Source organism: Fistularia commersonii, chromosome 16 (genome assembly GCF_037954325.1).
Source record: "Fistularia commersonii isolate RoL2024-O1a breed Wild chromosome 16, RoL_Fcom_v1.0, whole genome shotgun sequence".
Taxonomy (NCBI): Eukaryota; Metazoa; Chordata; class Actinopteri; order Syngnathiformes; family Fistulariidae; genus Fistularia; species Fistularia commersonii.
In genome coordinates this window covers 11623485-11640817 of record NC_141299.1, presented here as the reverse complement: position 1 = coordinate 11640817, position 17333 = coordinate 11623485, and the positions used below count along the sequence as shown (strand labels likewise).

Below are 17333 nucleotides of genomic sequence, written 5' to 3'. Positions count from 1 at the left end.
TACTTGGGATGTGAGATCACATGTAAAGCGTCCAGAACCGGCTGTGTTTTCTCCCTCTTGTGTCTATTATCGCAGTTCAACCTAAAGTAGTATTTGCTATTTCCTCATCTGAATCAGTTGTAGTCTTCCGGCCAGGTAACCTTGCTGGCTTTTGCCCAACGCCAGAGCTACTATAGTCAGCCTTTGCTCGGAATCTACAGTGGAGCCACTGAAAGAGGCGGATTTATCTTATCTATCTATCTATTGATCTATCATTATCTTGCAGCTCAACTCTGCTCTCTTGTTCATTCAGCAACCATTCTGGTATCTGTTTTTGCTGTCTATACTTCCCTGTATGCCAGACCAACCCCCCCCCCCTCCTCCCCGCCCCGCCCCGGTGGAAACAGGTGTATCTTTTTATCTTCTTTTTATTTTTCTCAGAAGTCTTTTCCTCAAGATCATGTAATGAAACACCTGTTGAAGAAAGTTGAGCAGCCAATCATCCAATTACAAAGCATGCGTCATTAATGGCAGGGATTGTTAAAGGCCAGTATTACTTCATTGTTCGTTTGGAAGCGGATGGAAACACGAGTCTTTACGTAACTGTGCCGAATTACGGACAAAGATACTGATTTCCCTGTGCTCTCTCATCAGATGTCATCCGGGCACTTTATCCAAACTAACACGGCCAGTCATCTTCGTAACAGGTGATTATTACTGCATCCCTGCAACGCTCATTCCCTGAAACGCATGCACACACATTTAAGTAAACAAATAAAAACGAATTAAAAGATCAGGATTAAAATAATCTGCTACAAGTGATCCTGTCCGAATTGTGAGAGATCTTGATTTGGATCAGGCTGAAATGAAAAGGAACGCTGTCATCGGGGGGGGGGGGGGGGGGGGATTACATTGAAAAGGAAAAAAAAACTCCAAGCTCCGCTTTCAGTTGTTTTTTTTTTTTTCTGGGGGAGGGGGCAGCTTGGAGAAATAATCAGTTTTTTTTTTCCTTGTCCACTGAGGCCTTGCTCTTGACCTATAAAGCAAATGCCCAGCTGTCTGAGCAGATATAGGTATTAGAAGTAATAGGCTCTTCCTAGAAAACTATCATCCAAGCACCTGTTGATCCGTGCACAGCTCGTGTCCACCGCTTAGCGACTATTAAGTAGGGGACCCTTAACAGACCCTTGGACAAGTTAGCTGTTTTCCCAGGATGTAGGAGGTGTTTTTTTGTACTTTTCCCCAGTATGCTTATTGTTTATGTTTCTATCCTCTGCCCCGGCTGTTTGGAGACATTTGCCAATGTATGAGTCATATCATAAATATAATTATAGCACCAGTGCTGTCAATTAAAGTATAAAAATGATTAGGCATTTTCATGTGATCAAGCGTTGCCAGCACCACTGACAGTGGTAATGCATCTTAAAACAGATTCTTCAGATTGGATAGGGGGAAAGTGTTCATGGTAAGAATGACATATTAAACTTGCACAGATCAGTATAATTACTGATCATACATCCGTTCTGTTCGCTGTCAAAACACACTACCTTTGGAGGGTTAATCCGCTTTTATCATTTTATCCCATCATCCTGCTTTGATCCATTTGGTGCTAAATTCCCCCCTCGAGTCCCAGCACTTGTCTCCCTGACTGAACACTATAAATGTTCATTTTACGCTAAAAATATTCAATTGTGCTACATGAAACAACCGCATTTCTAACCTTAGAATGACTCAGATATGTTCAAAAGGTAACACACTCATCAACAGCTGCCGCCCCCCCACTGAGTGATCAGTGTCATGATCGGTTAGTTGCACGGAACATCGCACAATGTGAAGAATTCGACGGTAGCGGCTCTCAGCGGTGATCTTGTGCGAAAGGCGTGCAAGAGTGTAAGTGTGAGTTTTGGTGTGCAGCCAATAAACAGGGCAGAGCTGACCACTTTTAGGAAGTGATAAAGTAAATGACATCCAGAAAACATATTAAAGAAAAAGGCAGCTATCATCAACACTAATTGTTCCATTCCCTAATATAATTGATAATAATAACATTTAGTAAAAATATAATTAATAATGATAATATTTTCTCAGGATAATATCCTTTGCTTAGCACTCAGGTGACTCCAGACTAAAAACCAGACATTTATCATCTATAAATAAAGTGATAAAAATGTGAAGTTAAATAGTTATTAAATCTTAACAATTTATTAAAGATTTTTTATCGTGTTTTTCCATAATGGCCAGTAATTGAGAGACTGACCGATGAGGATGTTGGCAGAAGGTAAGGTCGTCTCTCTGATGTTATCTGGACCAAAACTATCGCAAATTACCAACCCGTTCTTCACAAAAATAAGGCCCCCTAAGACCCATGTAACATGTTCGGCCTAAAAAAAAATTATTTCTTTTTAGTTAGAAAGTAAGACCCAGGAAAACATTTGTAACGGTCATCACTTTTTGACAGAAAATGACGCCCTTAGGAAGCAGATATTCAAGATTCTCGTTTGATAAAATGGTTGATGCTTAATTTGACCGAACCATATAATTATTTTATTTCATCCTTGATTTATTTGAAGACATTTGCATCACTGAAATACCTTTACAAATGAATAACTATGATATGACGGCAATGATGATGACTAATATGGTCACCGACCCTTTCCATTTGTATACAGTCAGAGTTCTTATTGGTGTAAAATAATTCAACAGCACAAAAACAAATTCATGCAAGTATATGTTATTTTGTTGTGTCGCTTCTTGTTTGAATCCCCCCCCCCAGTGCTTTTTGTCCTTTATGTGATCAATCCTGGCATACAAAGACAACTAACCCAAACTCAAAGTAAACCACTAACTTGCTTCTCATCCACGATGCCAAATCTGATTAATGTCTCCAAATTAATGCCTGAAGGGGACGGCTTGCATCAACCCTCCAGTAGCAGTGGTTAGTTTGAACTCTCTGAGGTACTGAGGTAAAAAGGTGTCTACAGTTCAGGCATAGGGACCCTCATCTCTGTGACGTCACAGTTTTACAGTTATGCTTTTCCTCGAAGAACGTCATCAGAACAATCCCTGGATAGCTTAGCATAACTTCTTCTCCTTTCAGCTTTACCCTTCAGGGGTCGCCACAGCAAATCAACCCTCTCCATCTAACCCTATTCTCTGTATCCTCCTCTCTCACACAACTACCTTCATATCCTCTCTCACTACGTCCATAAATCTTCTTTTTGGTCTTCATCTAGACCTCCTGCCTGGCAGCTCCAATTCCAGCATCCGTCTACTAATATATTCACTATCCCTCCTCTGTACATGGACCCACCATTTCAGTCTGGCTTCTCTGAGCTTCTCTCTGAAACATATAATGTGTTGTCCCTCTGATAGACTCATTCCTGATCCTATCCATCCTGGTCACCCCCAAAGAGAACCTCAACATCTTCATCTCTGCGACCTCCAGCTCTGCCTCCTGTCTTTTCATCATTCAGCATCGCTGGTCTCACCACTCTCTTGTACACCTTTCCTTTCATTCTGGCTGATAATCTTCTATCCCATAGTACCCCTGACGCTTTTCTCCATCCATTCCAACCTGCTTGATCCCATTTCTTCACCTCTTTTCCGCACTCTCCCTTGCTCTGGACTGTTGACCCTAAGTACTTGAAATCCTCCAACTTCTTGATCTCCTGGCCCTGTGATTGACAGGCGACCAATCCGGGGTCTACCCCGCCTCTGACCCTGAGTGCAGGATAAGCGGCAGACGATGGTTGGGTGGATGGATGGATTCTTGATCTCCACTCCCTGTAGCCTCACCGTTCCACCGGGGTTCCTCTCATTCAAACACATACATTCTGTCTTGCTTCAGCTAACCTTCATTCCTCTCCTTTCCAGAGCATACCTCCACCTCTCTAGATTTTCCTCAACCTATTCTTTTCTCTCTCTACAGATCACGATGTCGTCTGCAAACATCATTGTCCACGGAGATTCCTGTCTAACCTCATCTGTCAAGCCTGTCCATCACCACTGCAAACAAGAGGGGGCTAAGAGCTGGAGTCCCACCTTCATCTTGAACGTCTCTGTTACACCTACATAGCTTAGTACAACTCTGATTAGCTAATGTGCATGGACATACAAATTGGGTTTTTGAAGAACCTTGAGCATGCAATTTAGTATTTCTCAACCTCACAGATAAATTGTCCTGTCCATTGTGACTTGATAGCATTTTAGTCTTGAGTGCTGCCGCAGCAGCAGCCACCCGGTGTAAAACCCTTGACCAAAAGATTATATTCAGAATTTGTATAAAGTCTGGACATCTCATCCTTGTCAAAGGCGACAGACCACTCTTTTAGTTTAGTTGCAGTCAAATGAAACGCTTGAGTCTTGTTCTCAAGCACGTCACTGAACACGTTCTCAACAGGTTTACCGAGGTGCTTCCGAGGTCGGATATATGTGTTACGACTGTTTTGTGCGCATGAGTTTTTACACAGTTTCCCAGGTAAGTCGTGGCCCCTGTTAAGTTGCTTAACCCCTCAGAGACCGATGACATTCACCGGTCAGGGTTTTCAGAATGAGATGGACACAGTCACCAAAGTCTGTATGGCGGTCCCTTGATAGACGATAGTTGCATTTTTAGTTTATCGAACACTTATTTCAGCGGTAGGTCCCGGTGACATCAGAAATCTCTTTTTCGAGACCTGGCCAAGATAGCAGCCAGGTAAAAATGAGATTAAAAAAAAAACATAATTCATAGCGTGTAGGAAAAGGACTGCCGGCTCAACTGGTTGGACGTTTCGGCAGTACTCTGTGAAATTTCTGAAATCCTAATTGAGGCTGACGTTTGGTATAAATTAATGGGTTAAACAATGAAAGTCAATAAAATGTGGTTAGTGGAATAACCCCCCCCCGCCCCCACCAGCCTCACTTATTACCCCTTCATCCTCCCTTTAAGCCAGGCTTGTCCGTCCACCACATCACTAAGCTGACACTGAGCATTTACACATTAGCTCCTTTGACTTAATGTTGTCATCTGATAAAGCAGCTTGGTAAATACATCCCCAAACCCCCACAACCGTTTGTGTCCAATCTCAGCTACAGTGAACCGACGGAACCAATACAACGGCAATACACTTCTGGACGATGAGTGATTATGGAAATAAACAACGGATACTCCGATACTACGAACCCAAAAGATGGTTTCTTTCTCCATCTGACCAAGGATTCGTTAAATTCACCTTGTTGCTTTGAACGTGAAATACACTGAAATGACGATAAAGTATGTCGTCTTCGCCTCATTGTAAAACCGAATGATCTTGTCAGCAAAATGCGAAACAGTCAATAGGAGGCACTATGGATGGATGAAACACCGTTTGAAAATGAAAGTCAGGTGTTTCCTGGCCGTCGAGGCCAAAGCAATTTGGCCAATGCCGTTTTTGCTTTTACAAGATAAGATAAGATAAGATAAGAACAACTTTATTAATCCCGAAGGAAATTGTTGTGCCAGAGTTACAGAAAATATAACAGTAATAAATGATAAAAAGAAAAAGGCAGAATTAGAAATAAAAATAAACTACTAACTATAAAGTGTCTCAGTGAAACTATAAAGTGTCTTAGTAACCAAGTGATAAAACTATAAGTGTCTTAGTAACAAGTGAGGTAAGGAGTGCACAATAGTATGGTAAAAGGAAAAATTGTAGTGTAGCTGTTATGAAATGAAATATTGCACAGTTCTGAATATTGCACAGTACAAATATGAGTTAACTGTGTATGAACAGAATAGCGTGACTTACCAACCTTTTTCGTTTTTTCGCATGGGCATCATTGTGAAGATGTTTAAATGAACTGGTCAAGCTCGTACTGCTGTTGCTGACGGGAGACAAAGCAGGTAAATACCCGAGGGCGTCATCTAATGCAGGAATCATGCTTTTCAGACTTCGGTCATCGGGCAGAACTGGCTCATAAATCATCAGCCTAATTTGACATTTTAAATTTCTTGTTTGCAGTCATTCGAAAGAACACATTGGTGATATTCAATGGCACAAAAGTGCGACACTGACTAGTAAGAAAAACACGTATTTACTAATTTGACCATCCATACATGACCTTTGTTGATTTATATGCTATATATGTGCTTTGCCTCTCACTAGTGAATAGTCTTGCTGTCTAATTATACCTAATTATTTCTGTAACTTTATCTTTAGATATGTTTAAGGCCACAGGAAATCTCCTTAGCTACTTTAGGCCCATGACAGATTTCTGTGACACTAAGCTGGGGTCAACTCCGATCTTGATTTAAAGCTGCCAGTGAACACGTTTATACTACGCTTCAAACACAAACACAAACACACACACACACACACATACACATATATAGAACTATCACTTCATCTGTTTTCATAGTAACACTGTATCATGAGACTGTTTGTGTTGGTGAAAAGTGAAAGCGTGGCCAGTGCAGATGTTGCTTGAGTCTCACTTTAACTCACAGAATAAAGTTTTTGCCTTGTGCCGTGAGAATAATGTCACCTTTTTAAACCACGAGTCAAATTTAAGTATTATTAGACTGTTTGCAAAACGCTGGGTGCAGATTTTGGCAATAATAACAATATGCCAGACAAAAGCAGGGGTGTAACTCATGACAAAATATGCCAAAAATATAAATAATATTAGCTTTCAGCCAGAGGTAGCAGTATTCAACTTCCCATTGCATACAGGGGTTATGGAATTTGTAAATGCAGAATATTGAGTAAAATGTAAGTAGACATTGTGGTATTATGTTGCAAACAGTCAAAATAATCTTTAAAATTCATGGAATAGAACGACTTTCCATTAGCTTTAATTGACTTGCAAAAAGTGAATATAAAACCACCGGAATTTCCCTCCTTTGTCGCTATGATCCAAGTGTACAGCCTGCTTAGGGCCAATAGTGAAAGGATGTTAAACCATTAAATATGATTCAAAGTTGATCAGCCAAGATTACATCTCTTTTTATTCCTGAAGAAACAACAACGTGCTCACAATTATTAGATTTGACTCGTGATGGCCTGCTACTGACATAAATCCACTTCCAATCTCACTGGAGTTTCTGGAGGACAGAATCACAGCAGGGACACCTTTGTTTTGAAGAAGGTTATTGTCCTAATGGAGGACAAAAATCAGTCACAGCCATCCAACTTCTCAATTATTACTATTTATAATTTAGTATAAAAACAAACAAACAAAAAAAAAAAAAAAAGCCGCTAGTATCAGATACCGATGGCAGCTTGATTGGCGCCGCTCCTTTTCGTTATGTTCAAGATAGACTTTATTGATCCCACCACGGGATGGTGAGCAGCATTACAGGGCAGAAATGTGTGCAAACAGAAATAACAGAAAGTATGCAAAGTTAGAATATGCACACAATTAAACAGATTAATTACAATATATACAGTAGAACACAAATAAAAAGACATAGAAAAAAAATTCTTGTGCATGGAATGGCTATACAAATTATACATGTGGGTAGTGAAAATGAAATATTAATAAGTAAGTTGTCCTGGAGAATGCGTAGATATAATATAAATATGAATATTCCACAGATAAGAGTGGTAAGTAGAGATGGAGGTAGTGGGGTACTTCAAAGAAATATTTTGGTGATGCCTTTAGGCAGCATCAACACCATCCCACATTCAAGAAGTTATTTGATAATTACAAAATAGAATGCTGTTAACCGCGCGCACATGCCAATGCACACACACACAAACACACACACGCATGCGAGCGTACATGCATGCTTGCGTGCTCACCAACCTAACACTAATTTCAAAGTTTCCTTTTCGTCACAGTTTGTCATAATGGGGTCCGGGTGTGCTTAGTGGAAACATTCAGTGGGTCTTTTGTCTTTAAAACAATGTATTTACCAAAAGAAAGTCTTTCCCTGGCTTCATTAGCCCCGGCCTCCTCCCGTCAGCCATGAATGAAAATGACATTCAATACAATTAGTTGACCAAAAAACAGCTGCCAATCACTCTTAAAGGCAAAAGATTCCAATTAATAACCCTCTCTTAATCCCCTTGTTTCACCTCCCACACCCCCTCAGCTTTGTCCACCTCTCCCTCTCCGCCTCTGCTTTCACTCTCCTGTCAGTGCTGCAGAGCATAGCGGTTGGACACAGTTGTCAAACGTGATTGCACTTGTGTGATTTTTATGTTGTTTTTTTTGTTTTGTTTTTTTTTTTTTTTTTCTTCCCGGACTTTCTTCGGAGTTTGCAAACGCAACAAACAGGCCGGGACTCTGCGAAAAAACATTGCGGATTTAGAAAAGAGTGAATGTGGAGGCTGAGTGGCCAAAGGGGAACAGGTGGAACGCTGGCATCAGCAACTTCAGCGGTTCAACGCGGTCACTTCCAGCAGGTAGGCTGCGCCGCGCAAGCTGACACGCTCTGCGGTAACGCTGAGGGGTCGACCCTTTTTCCCTGTCTTGTAGGACCCTGAGCCTTAAGATAAGTGGCTTTTTTTATCATAATGCAGAAAAAAAAACCAATCAGGTCTCCAGTTTGGGTTCTATCTTGCGCCTGTTGTGGTTTCTTTCACTTTTTTTTAATTTTTCATTTATTCTGGGTGGATACTATACATTGAGTGTTTTTTCAGTGACGAAACTTTAATTGTGTCACTCATTTTTTGTGATTCCGATCCCCAAAACATTTGTGTCCGGTCTCAGCAGTCCATCACGCTATTGACGTTAATTCTACATTCAAACAAGTTGTCAATAAGATCATTAACAGATACCTCTTGGCTGTACCTAACACTGAATTTGAACGCTTTAGACAACATTTCTGTTCTGAAAATTGTGAATTACAAAGTGTTATAATTCTAGGTTTGGTAAATCAATTGATAATTTGAGTTTTTTTTTTCTCTGATTATCTATTGATTGACACCATTGTGGTCCTGCTTAGGGGTTTGGTTGGTAAAATAATGATAATCCATCGTCATCTGATACTTATCCTGTACTCAGGGTTGCGGGGGGATGCTGTAGCCTATCCCAGCTGTCATCGAGCGAGAGGCGGGGTACACCCTGGACTGGTCGCCAGTCATTCGCAGTGCCGCATTAATACAGACAAACAATCATTCACTCACTCATTTGGGGCAGTTAACCTGCTGCGTGTTTTTGGACTGTGGGAGGAAACCCACACGGAACATGCAAAGGTCCCCTTGTGGAAAATCGAGCCGGGGTTCCTCGTACCGTGAGGCCACTGCACCGCCGTACCGCCCCGATAATAATGACAATAATGTTAATTAAAAACAATAGCGAGGTAGCAGCGAGGGCTTAGCCGTCGGTTTCCATTTGCATGCTTTTCTTTGCTGTAGCTGAAAGTCTTAAAGAGACTATGGACCCCCTGCCACTCTGCTAAGCGGTTTAGATATAGCCGGGGATGGTGGAGTCATCCAAGGATACAAGGTGATCTCTGACCTATTATTGTATTCTAAGTCCTTCTCTGTTCTGGGCCTGCAGGACCAGGTGAGTGCCCGGACGCTCGAATGCATTTATCACTGGATACCATGAGCATGGTGGACGACAGCTGCCTCTCGCCCAGCAACTACCACGAGATGGGAAAAAGTGGGGGTGTCGCTGTGGGGGGGCGCGTCCACAGTATTGATGTGATTCTCGGGTTCAGTAAAGACCAGGACCCCCTGCTCAGCCCTGCCGGGGCCCCGGGGCCTCACAAAGTGGACATAGATGGCCTGGCAGACCCTGGAAAGCAACAGGAGTCCTCATCACACCCGTCCTACAGCAGGCACCTTCCCTCTCTAGGAAATGATGGTTCTAGCCAGCAGCAGCAACAACAACAACAACAACAGCAGCAGCAGCAACAGCAGTACCATGGTGAGTCCAGCACCCAGTGTAAGTTGTCGAGCGTATATATATACATATATATATATATAAAATATATATATATATATATATATATATATATATATTTTTTTTTTTTTTTTCAACTATCTTCAACCCTGAAAAAAATCAAAAGATCAGGGATTTATTTTGACTGAAATCCAGGTCAATTATCTGCCAGGACGGATATTTCTGATTCGTCTTAATAAAGGGCAAGTCTTTATCGGGTTTGTTTAAAAATATCCGAGAAAATACCGCGACTGGTTTTAACTTATATCTCAAGAAAGGAGCTTCACAAAGTTTTTCTTAAAGAGTTAAATCTAGAAAAAGGGTATTCGTGAGAATATTATACTCGGTATAGATTGTGTGCATATGAGCGCAGACGTTGCACCAATAATTCATTGATAAATTGAATACGGCGTGCATCGTGAAAATTGTGGCACTTCTGTGTTGCGTGTATACATATAACACTGCATGACAAGCATGACAATGGCATGTAGAGCCTGTTGCATTAACTGAACTGTGTGGGCTGAGATTGAGAGATAAATCACACAACAAGATGGTGCAGGGGGTTTATGTCCCCAAGGCCAATCCCATCCCCTTATGGAATTCCCCTAATCTTCTCCTCTGTGCAGATTAGATTGTACAGTAGTTCATTCTGGTTTTTAGCTATCGCCGCGTCTCTCTAGTTTAATCTGTTAGCTATTTTCACATACAGGGTCTGACAGGTGGTTGATGATTTTGTGGCCGAAAGGGAAAAAAAAAAAACATAATATCCACGAGTAGTAGATGATTATATCATCCTGAAAAAAAAAAAATCATTACCGAGATTCAAATTCAGTAGCCGAACGCAGGAGAACATGAGTTTTGTCGGATTAACATACATCGCCGGCGATGACATCATTCCTTTGTCAGGATCCGTCCTGTGAAGGCAGCCCGGTTTTCAACTGAATGGGCAAGTTTTCTGCCTTTCGGTGTCACTTGCTCCCTCCCCGATCCCCTCCGCCCCTCCCGAAATCTGTGCTGAGATGTTGCGCAGGCCGATAAACAGTGGGCGGCCTTCAGTTTGGTGCTTGTGATGGGCTGACAGGCCAAGAGCTGGTCACTGAACCAGACCTGACCTCTGGCTTTGTCAGAGGCTGGCCTTTGTCATAGCTGCTTAATGAGAGGTAGATAAAGGAACCCTTAAAATCCAGCTTTGCTTTTGCCTCTCCTCCCATTTGCCAGTTGAAGGAACACAATGACCCCCTCCTTCATCTCCATCAACACATCCTATTCACAGACGCAGGTTCACTTTTCCATGACACACTCTTGAAGTTTTATTCTCTTCATTAAGCAGTGATGTACAATACAGATGATGAAGGACAAAAAAAATCCCCGTCGGCCGATCAAAACAATGAAGAGATATTCGACTTGAAAATGATGAAACTTCAAAATAACACGAACATTGTCATTTTTTTTCTAAGAAGCAAGTTTTAATTCATTAATGAAGATCATTTTACGGTCCGAACAGCATCTAAAACAACGCAACGTCTTTATCAGTTACCAACACTATGACTCCGAACTGCCGTCACCAGATATTTATTTATGTATTTTAAAACAAATGATATTTAATATAGTCAAAAAAAACTAAATCTTAATAATGTGCAATTAGCGAACCGGCAAAATCTCTTAAACTAAAGCTTAAAACTTTGTGCAACTTATCTAACAGAAACTCGCTCCTCATGTCAGTAAATATCTGACTCCATTTTTCCTTTTGTTTTTAATCAGCCTGAGATTCACACGAATGATGGATTTGAATGGACTACACTCACTTGGCAAATCACCGATTTCGTACTTAATTTAATTCAATTACGTGCTGTTTAGATAAGTCGCACGCGGCTGTGATAGGGACTTTATTCTGCCTGTATTTTTCCTGCGGCACTGGTAATGGACAGCGGCGGCTCATAAAGGAGGACGGATGAGGTGGATAAGTGGAATTCAAAAGCTGACAAATGGTCCGTTTGTCAGCTTTTGTGTTGGGAGATCCATCCCATTTCAGGTGTCTCTCAAAAGGATTTATTTCTCTGGGGTTGAACGGAGCAATATACTGTCGAGATAAACTTTTAATTCTGCGTGAGATAAACAACTTTCTATGACTCTGATTCAGAGCATTTTGAGTTTCAATGAGGTTTGCTGGTCTACAGTAGCCTATTGTTGCAGGTGTCAAAATAATGTCTAGTGTACTGGAAAGTGTGTGCCACATACTTGATTTGAATGCACGATTCATCTTTTTTTTTCCGTTGTTGACAGATTTTGGATATTTGACACATTTGAAGACATCTTTTGTGTGCATTTTTCACTGTGCAGACTCTGTCCTCTTCACCAACAAATGTGAGGATGAAGTAAATGAAATGCAGAAAAGCGTGGAGAGTGATGACGGCAAGTCTCCGGAGCCGTGCAAGGATGACCAGCCCAAGAAGAAACACAGGCGGAACCGCACAACCTTCACCACCTACCAGCTGCACGAACTGGAGCGTGCATTTGAGAAGTCCCACTACCCAGATGTCTACAGTCGTGAGGAACTGGCCATGAAGGTCAACCTCCCCGAGGTCCGAGTACAGGTAGGCCGAAGCACGATTAGATTACGTTCAAAATCGGAGGTGCTTTGAAACAAGAACTGAAAATGATGCTCTAAGTATGACTTGAATAGCTTGCGCTTCATGCTGTAAAATTACGCTTGCAAATCTCGAAAAGCCAGTGAAGACAAAACTTAAACAGTGAAGCAAAGAGGCATGTGTCTCTAACCCATTCGATCCGGTCTTCAACAGGTGAAGGTGCAAGGGCAGAGCAGGGGAGCAGAGAGAGGGCTTTCAAAGGGGCTAAACCTGGGGTGGGCAAACTACGGCCCACGGGCCACATCCGGCCCATTGGTCTTTTTAATCGGGCCCGCCAAAGATTGGTTCAGAATTTATTCTTGATGTGAAGGATTGAATTATTGGATCGATGAATATGGGAGCTCACACAGGACATTTTTTCATTTTGGGAGCTACTTGAGAAATTTCATGAGCTGAAAGACATAGATTTTCTTTGTGACGTAGCCTTTACTGTGGACATACTGACACATGAATGAGCTGGACGTGAAGCTACAAGAGAAATGATGGTTTGTGCATGAAATGCAAGCCAACGTCAGAGCCTTCAAAACTAAGATGGTTTTATTTTCAAAGCAAATGTCAGACAAATGTCAGACAAGTCTGATATGTACTGCTAACAAATGCGTTTTTTTTTTGTTTTTTTTTATATGTATGTCGTATCTTGTGCTGGCCCGGCCCATCTGTGAAATTTTAAAAGTCAATGCGGCCCCTGAGCCAAAAATTTGCCCACCCCTGGGCTAAACTCATAGTGATCGATGTTCTCAGAAACCGAAGGGCAGTGTTGTGCAGCGCTTGTAAGCATTATCTGGGGCTGCTTGTACTTGATAAACTGGAAATGCATTTTTCAATTTTTAGGGCTACATTTCTTAAGGAAGGAGTTAAGGATCTGTTCCAGTTCAACTCTTTACCCATGCTATCCACCACTGGTACAAATCTGTACATGGACAAATTCACGATTGTGCCACAATATACCATAACTTCCGGACTATTGAACGCACTGCAATATAAGCCGCGCCGGCTAGCCGATCGCTATCTCGGGCTTCCTCCCACGCACCAAAACCGTCAAAGTCATCTTCTTCGGTCATTTCCGGTTCGATGCGACGAGGATAAATGTTGAAGCTCATTAGCCCTCCCCCCCAAAAAATCCATATATTAGCCGCATTATTGTTTAAGTGAAAAAGTCACCACCATTCACAAGACCTCCTTGTTGTTGTCTTCCAGGTTTGGTTTCAGAATCGAAGAGCCAAATGGCGCAGGCAGGAAAAAATGGACGCCAGCACCATGAAACTTCACGACTCGCCGATGCTGTCTTTCAATCGCCCGGCACCCGTTCACAACAGCATGGGACCCATGACCAGCTCCCTTCCCTTGGATCCCTGGCTAACCTCTCCTCTGTCCAGTGCCACACCTGTCCACAGCATCCCGGGGTTCATGGGTCCAGCTCAAGGTCTCCAGCCAAATTACCCCAGCCACAGCTTCCTCAACCCTACTCCCCATCCTCATCCCCATCCTCATCCTCATTCTCACCCTCACCCTCACCCTCACCCTCATCCCCATCCCCATCCCCATCCCCATCCTCACCCTCATCCTCATCCATCCATTAGTCAGGGAATGCAGAGCATGGCCCCACCTCCTTACCAGTGTCCGGCCTCGTACCCTGAAAAGTATCCGCTGGAAGACATTGACCAACGCAGCTCCAGTATCGCAGCATTGAGAATGAAGGCCAAGGAACACATTCAGTCGATGGATAAGACCTGGCAACCCATGTGACTAAAAATAAACTGTGAAAGAATCGGGACTTTGTAAAGGTGTTTGTTACACACAGTTTGGATCGATTCTGGACATTACAAACTGTGGATGTTTTGGCTTTTTTTTTTTATTTTTTGGACTGTTTTCAATTTTTTTGACCCTTCTTCTTCTCATCTCAAGGACATGACATGGACAAGTGAAGAATGCCATCTGGCTGAGCTGATCAGTTTGAACCTTTTTTAAAGCAGCGGGTTTGGTATTGGTCTGGGTGCTGTTCTCATGTAAACTCATACCCCTGGTGGCTACTGCACACAAATCTCTTGCCTGATCAACCTCTCAACCGTAAAACTCATGTAAGGGGGGGGCTCAAAAGGGGGCCAAGGACCCCCCTTTTGTTAAACCAATTAGTTTTCTCACATTTATCCAGGAACACATTCATGCTTGCAAAGTAACTTTTAATCCCCCGGTTATCTCGTGAAAGCTCATGTCACAATATAACGGCTCAATATGCAAGGTGGTAAACATTCAAATGACCAAAATTAGGCCTTTCCGGTGTTGTTCTCAGAACATGTGAGTCGACCATCGAAGTTAATCGAGTCTTGTACGTTCATATGTTCACTTTTTGCTCTTTCCCTTTTCCTCATTAAGTTTGTATTTTTACTAATTAATCCAATTGTCGAATTTTCATGGGTCAGCTAATCGGAGCGTAAAGGTACTTAGTGAATGAAGGTTACGTCTCACTTTAATGTGAGCGCAGCTTGTAAAATACTGAGGCCTGGAGTCACGTCACCATGTGTCTAAATGTGGAGCACTATCTCCCTACTGTGTTATACAGTTACTCGGTTTTCATATAATTTCATCTTGGGTTAGACTCTTGCTGGACTGGAGGCAGGTGAGCGCCAAGGCCTGCTGTCATGATCCCCACCATCTGTAAAAGTGGCCATCACTATATAATAATCAATCATTTTTGGTGCAAAAGTGTTCATGAGTCACGGTTTTGACGGTGCCCTCTGAGTGGAAACATACCAAAAATAACCAATGCACTCTAACTATATTTTTACAATTTGCGCTGCGATGCTTTAACGAAGAACACCCGAGCGAAAGAGGGGGAGTAAGAATGTTGTAAGGAAGGCAGGCTCTTGAGCAAAATAACCCTTTTTTTTTTTTTTTTTTTTTTGCTTGAGTGGCTGTTGGAGGAAAAAACCTGTTGGCAGCTCAGTGTTGGGTGGTTGTGTGTACGTGCAGGGCAGCAGAAAGAGCCCTGTCTGATGCGTCACCCCACATAGTTTAGTCTTTGTTCAGCACAATCGATCCAAGTGTATCCTCTTTGTCTGGAACCGAAGGGGGAAACGGTCTCAGGCTGCACTAAATAGGCCCTTGTAACCATTTTTGGCTTTTCTTTTTTTTTTTTTCTTTCTCAATCAGAGGAGGAGGAACATCAATTATAGCTGCTTTGGTCATTAGTGACACAATATTGGTCTCTGCCATCTGTTAAAAGTTAAGCTCAAATAGTCTTAAATGTAAATAAGATAAAAAATGAAAAAAAGCTGCACACATTTTCACCAGATCAGTAGATATGAGAAGGTGATTGTTCTGTATTGGACCATTTTGTAAAAAAAGAAAATCTACAAATATCCTCAGAAATGATGAAAACTGGCAAAATTTTTACCACTCCAGATGGTTACCTTTGGATAAAGACTTAATTTCAAAGTGCAATTTTTTGAAACATTACTTTTTTAAGCGTTTGTTTATCTCCCCCCCCCCCCCCCCCCCCAAATCTATGTCGATGACATTTTACTTTAATAATATCACGTGAAAGCTGCAAATGCAAAGTCATGATGTCAACTGCAAATGCAATATTTAGTCTTGTTAACTGCAACATCTCCAGTGTATACATAGAAATGTACCGGCTCTGCTGCTCAACATCTGTAACTATATTGCGTAGCTCTTTCCTGTTGTTGGTTATTGATGTTTAGACTGCCAGGACCTCACACTGTAGTCAACTCGAGGATGACCCTGCACTTTGACAGCTTCTTCAAGATGCTACGTAATTTAGTTGTTTTTTTTTTTTAACTGAGACTACGCCAAAGGTTATGGAAAAACTGCACTAGATATTTGACAGTTGTGTTTTTTTCTTTCTTTCCTTTTTTTTTTTTTTAACGTGAAAATGCGCAGGCCTTCGGTCCTGTAATGCTGTTTGGTTTCTTACATCTCCTAGTTATGTATGTCCAAGTGATATAATTATTTTCATTCTTTTTTTTTTTTTGTCCGGAACATTGATGTCAATTTTCTGGAGAGAAATTCGTAAAAAAAAAAAAATATACGGATAATAAATATAGTTTAATAGAATATGCATCCTTCTTTCTCACAGAAATGCTTTCATGTTGACCTGTGCACTCATTCCCACATAGTCACAGAGTTTTTTTTTTTCCTTTTTTTCTTACCACAGTAAGTCTAAGGACCAAAAGATTACTACAGTATAATCGTTATCATCTGACATACATGGGCACGGACAGTTTTCTTTCTTTTCCTTGTGCCTGTCACTTGTGCTCCGACTCTCTCTGTCATATAAGAGCTGTTGCTCTCCGTTACCCCTCCCAATCCTCTCTGCTTTTCCATAGTTTGATGGCAGGGTGCCAGCCTGTTAGGAAGATGAGACTCCAATCAATCAGGGCTTCCCAGGGGGGCCTCTGACCGCAGCGACCGGCTCCCTAATTGCCCGCAAGCAAGCAGGCAAGCAGGCAGGCAGGCAGGCAGGAAGGCAGGAAGGCAGGCAGGCAGGCAAGGAAAGCAGGCTGGTCGGCCACCTCAGCCGCTGCAACACATGTTCACAGAGGGAACGGAGCCGCCGTGCTAACTGGCCTCCTAAGCATGTGAATCACTTTCTTGGACAGATGGGGGGCCATATGGGTTGGCCGGCGGAAGGACAGTAACTGTGAAATGCATGTATGTTTTTCTTCGCATTCCCCCGCCCGGGACTTAATCCAATGCGCAGCATCACCAGTGGTGTGTTGCGGTTTATCCCCGGTGCCTCCGGACAGCGTGCGCGAGTTTGAAAATATAGAAAGCCAGATTTCAGAACACAGGACTGTTCTGGAGGTATTTCCAAAACCCTGCAATACATAA

General features: G+C 42.2%; 1 protein-coding gene across 2 annotated transcripts; it reads left to right on the top strand.

Annotated features, from left to right (window-relative positions):
* Window positions 1-8040: 8040 nt before the first annotated feature.
* rx1 (retinal homeobox gene 1) lies at window positions 8041-16616 on the top strand. Of its 2 annotated transcripts, XM_086161693.1 has the most exons (4): window positions 8041-8348; window positions 9448-9819; window positions 12175-12428; window positions 13680-16616. In XM_086161693.1, exons 2-4 carry the CDS (start codon window positions 9474-9476, stop codon window positions 14226-14228), a joined length of 1149 nt encoding a protein of 382 aa, XP_086017819.1. In that variant the 5' UTR covers window positions 8041-8348; window positions 9448-9473; the 3' UTR covers window positions 14229-16616. The 2 variants fall into 2 exon arrangements, with proteins under 2 accessions (XP_086017819.1, XP_086017818.1); XM_086161692.1 differs by lacking the exon at window positions 8041-8348 and having other exon boundaries at window positions 8450-9819.
* The last annotated feature ends 717 nt before the right edge of the window (window positions 16617-17333 follow it).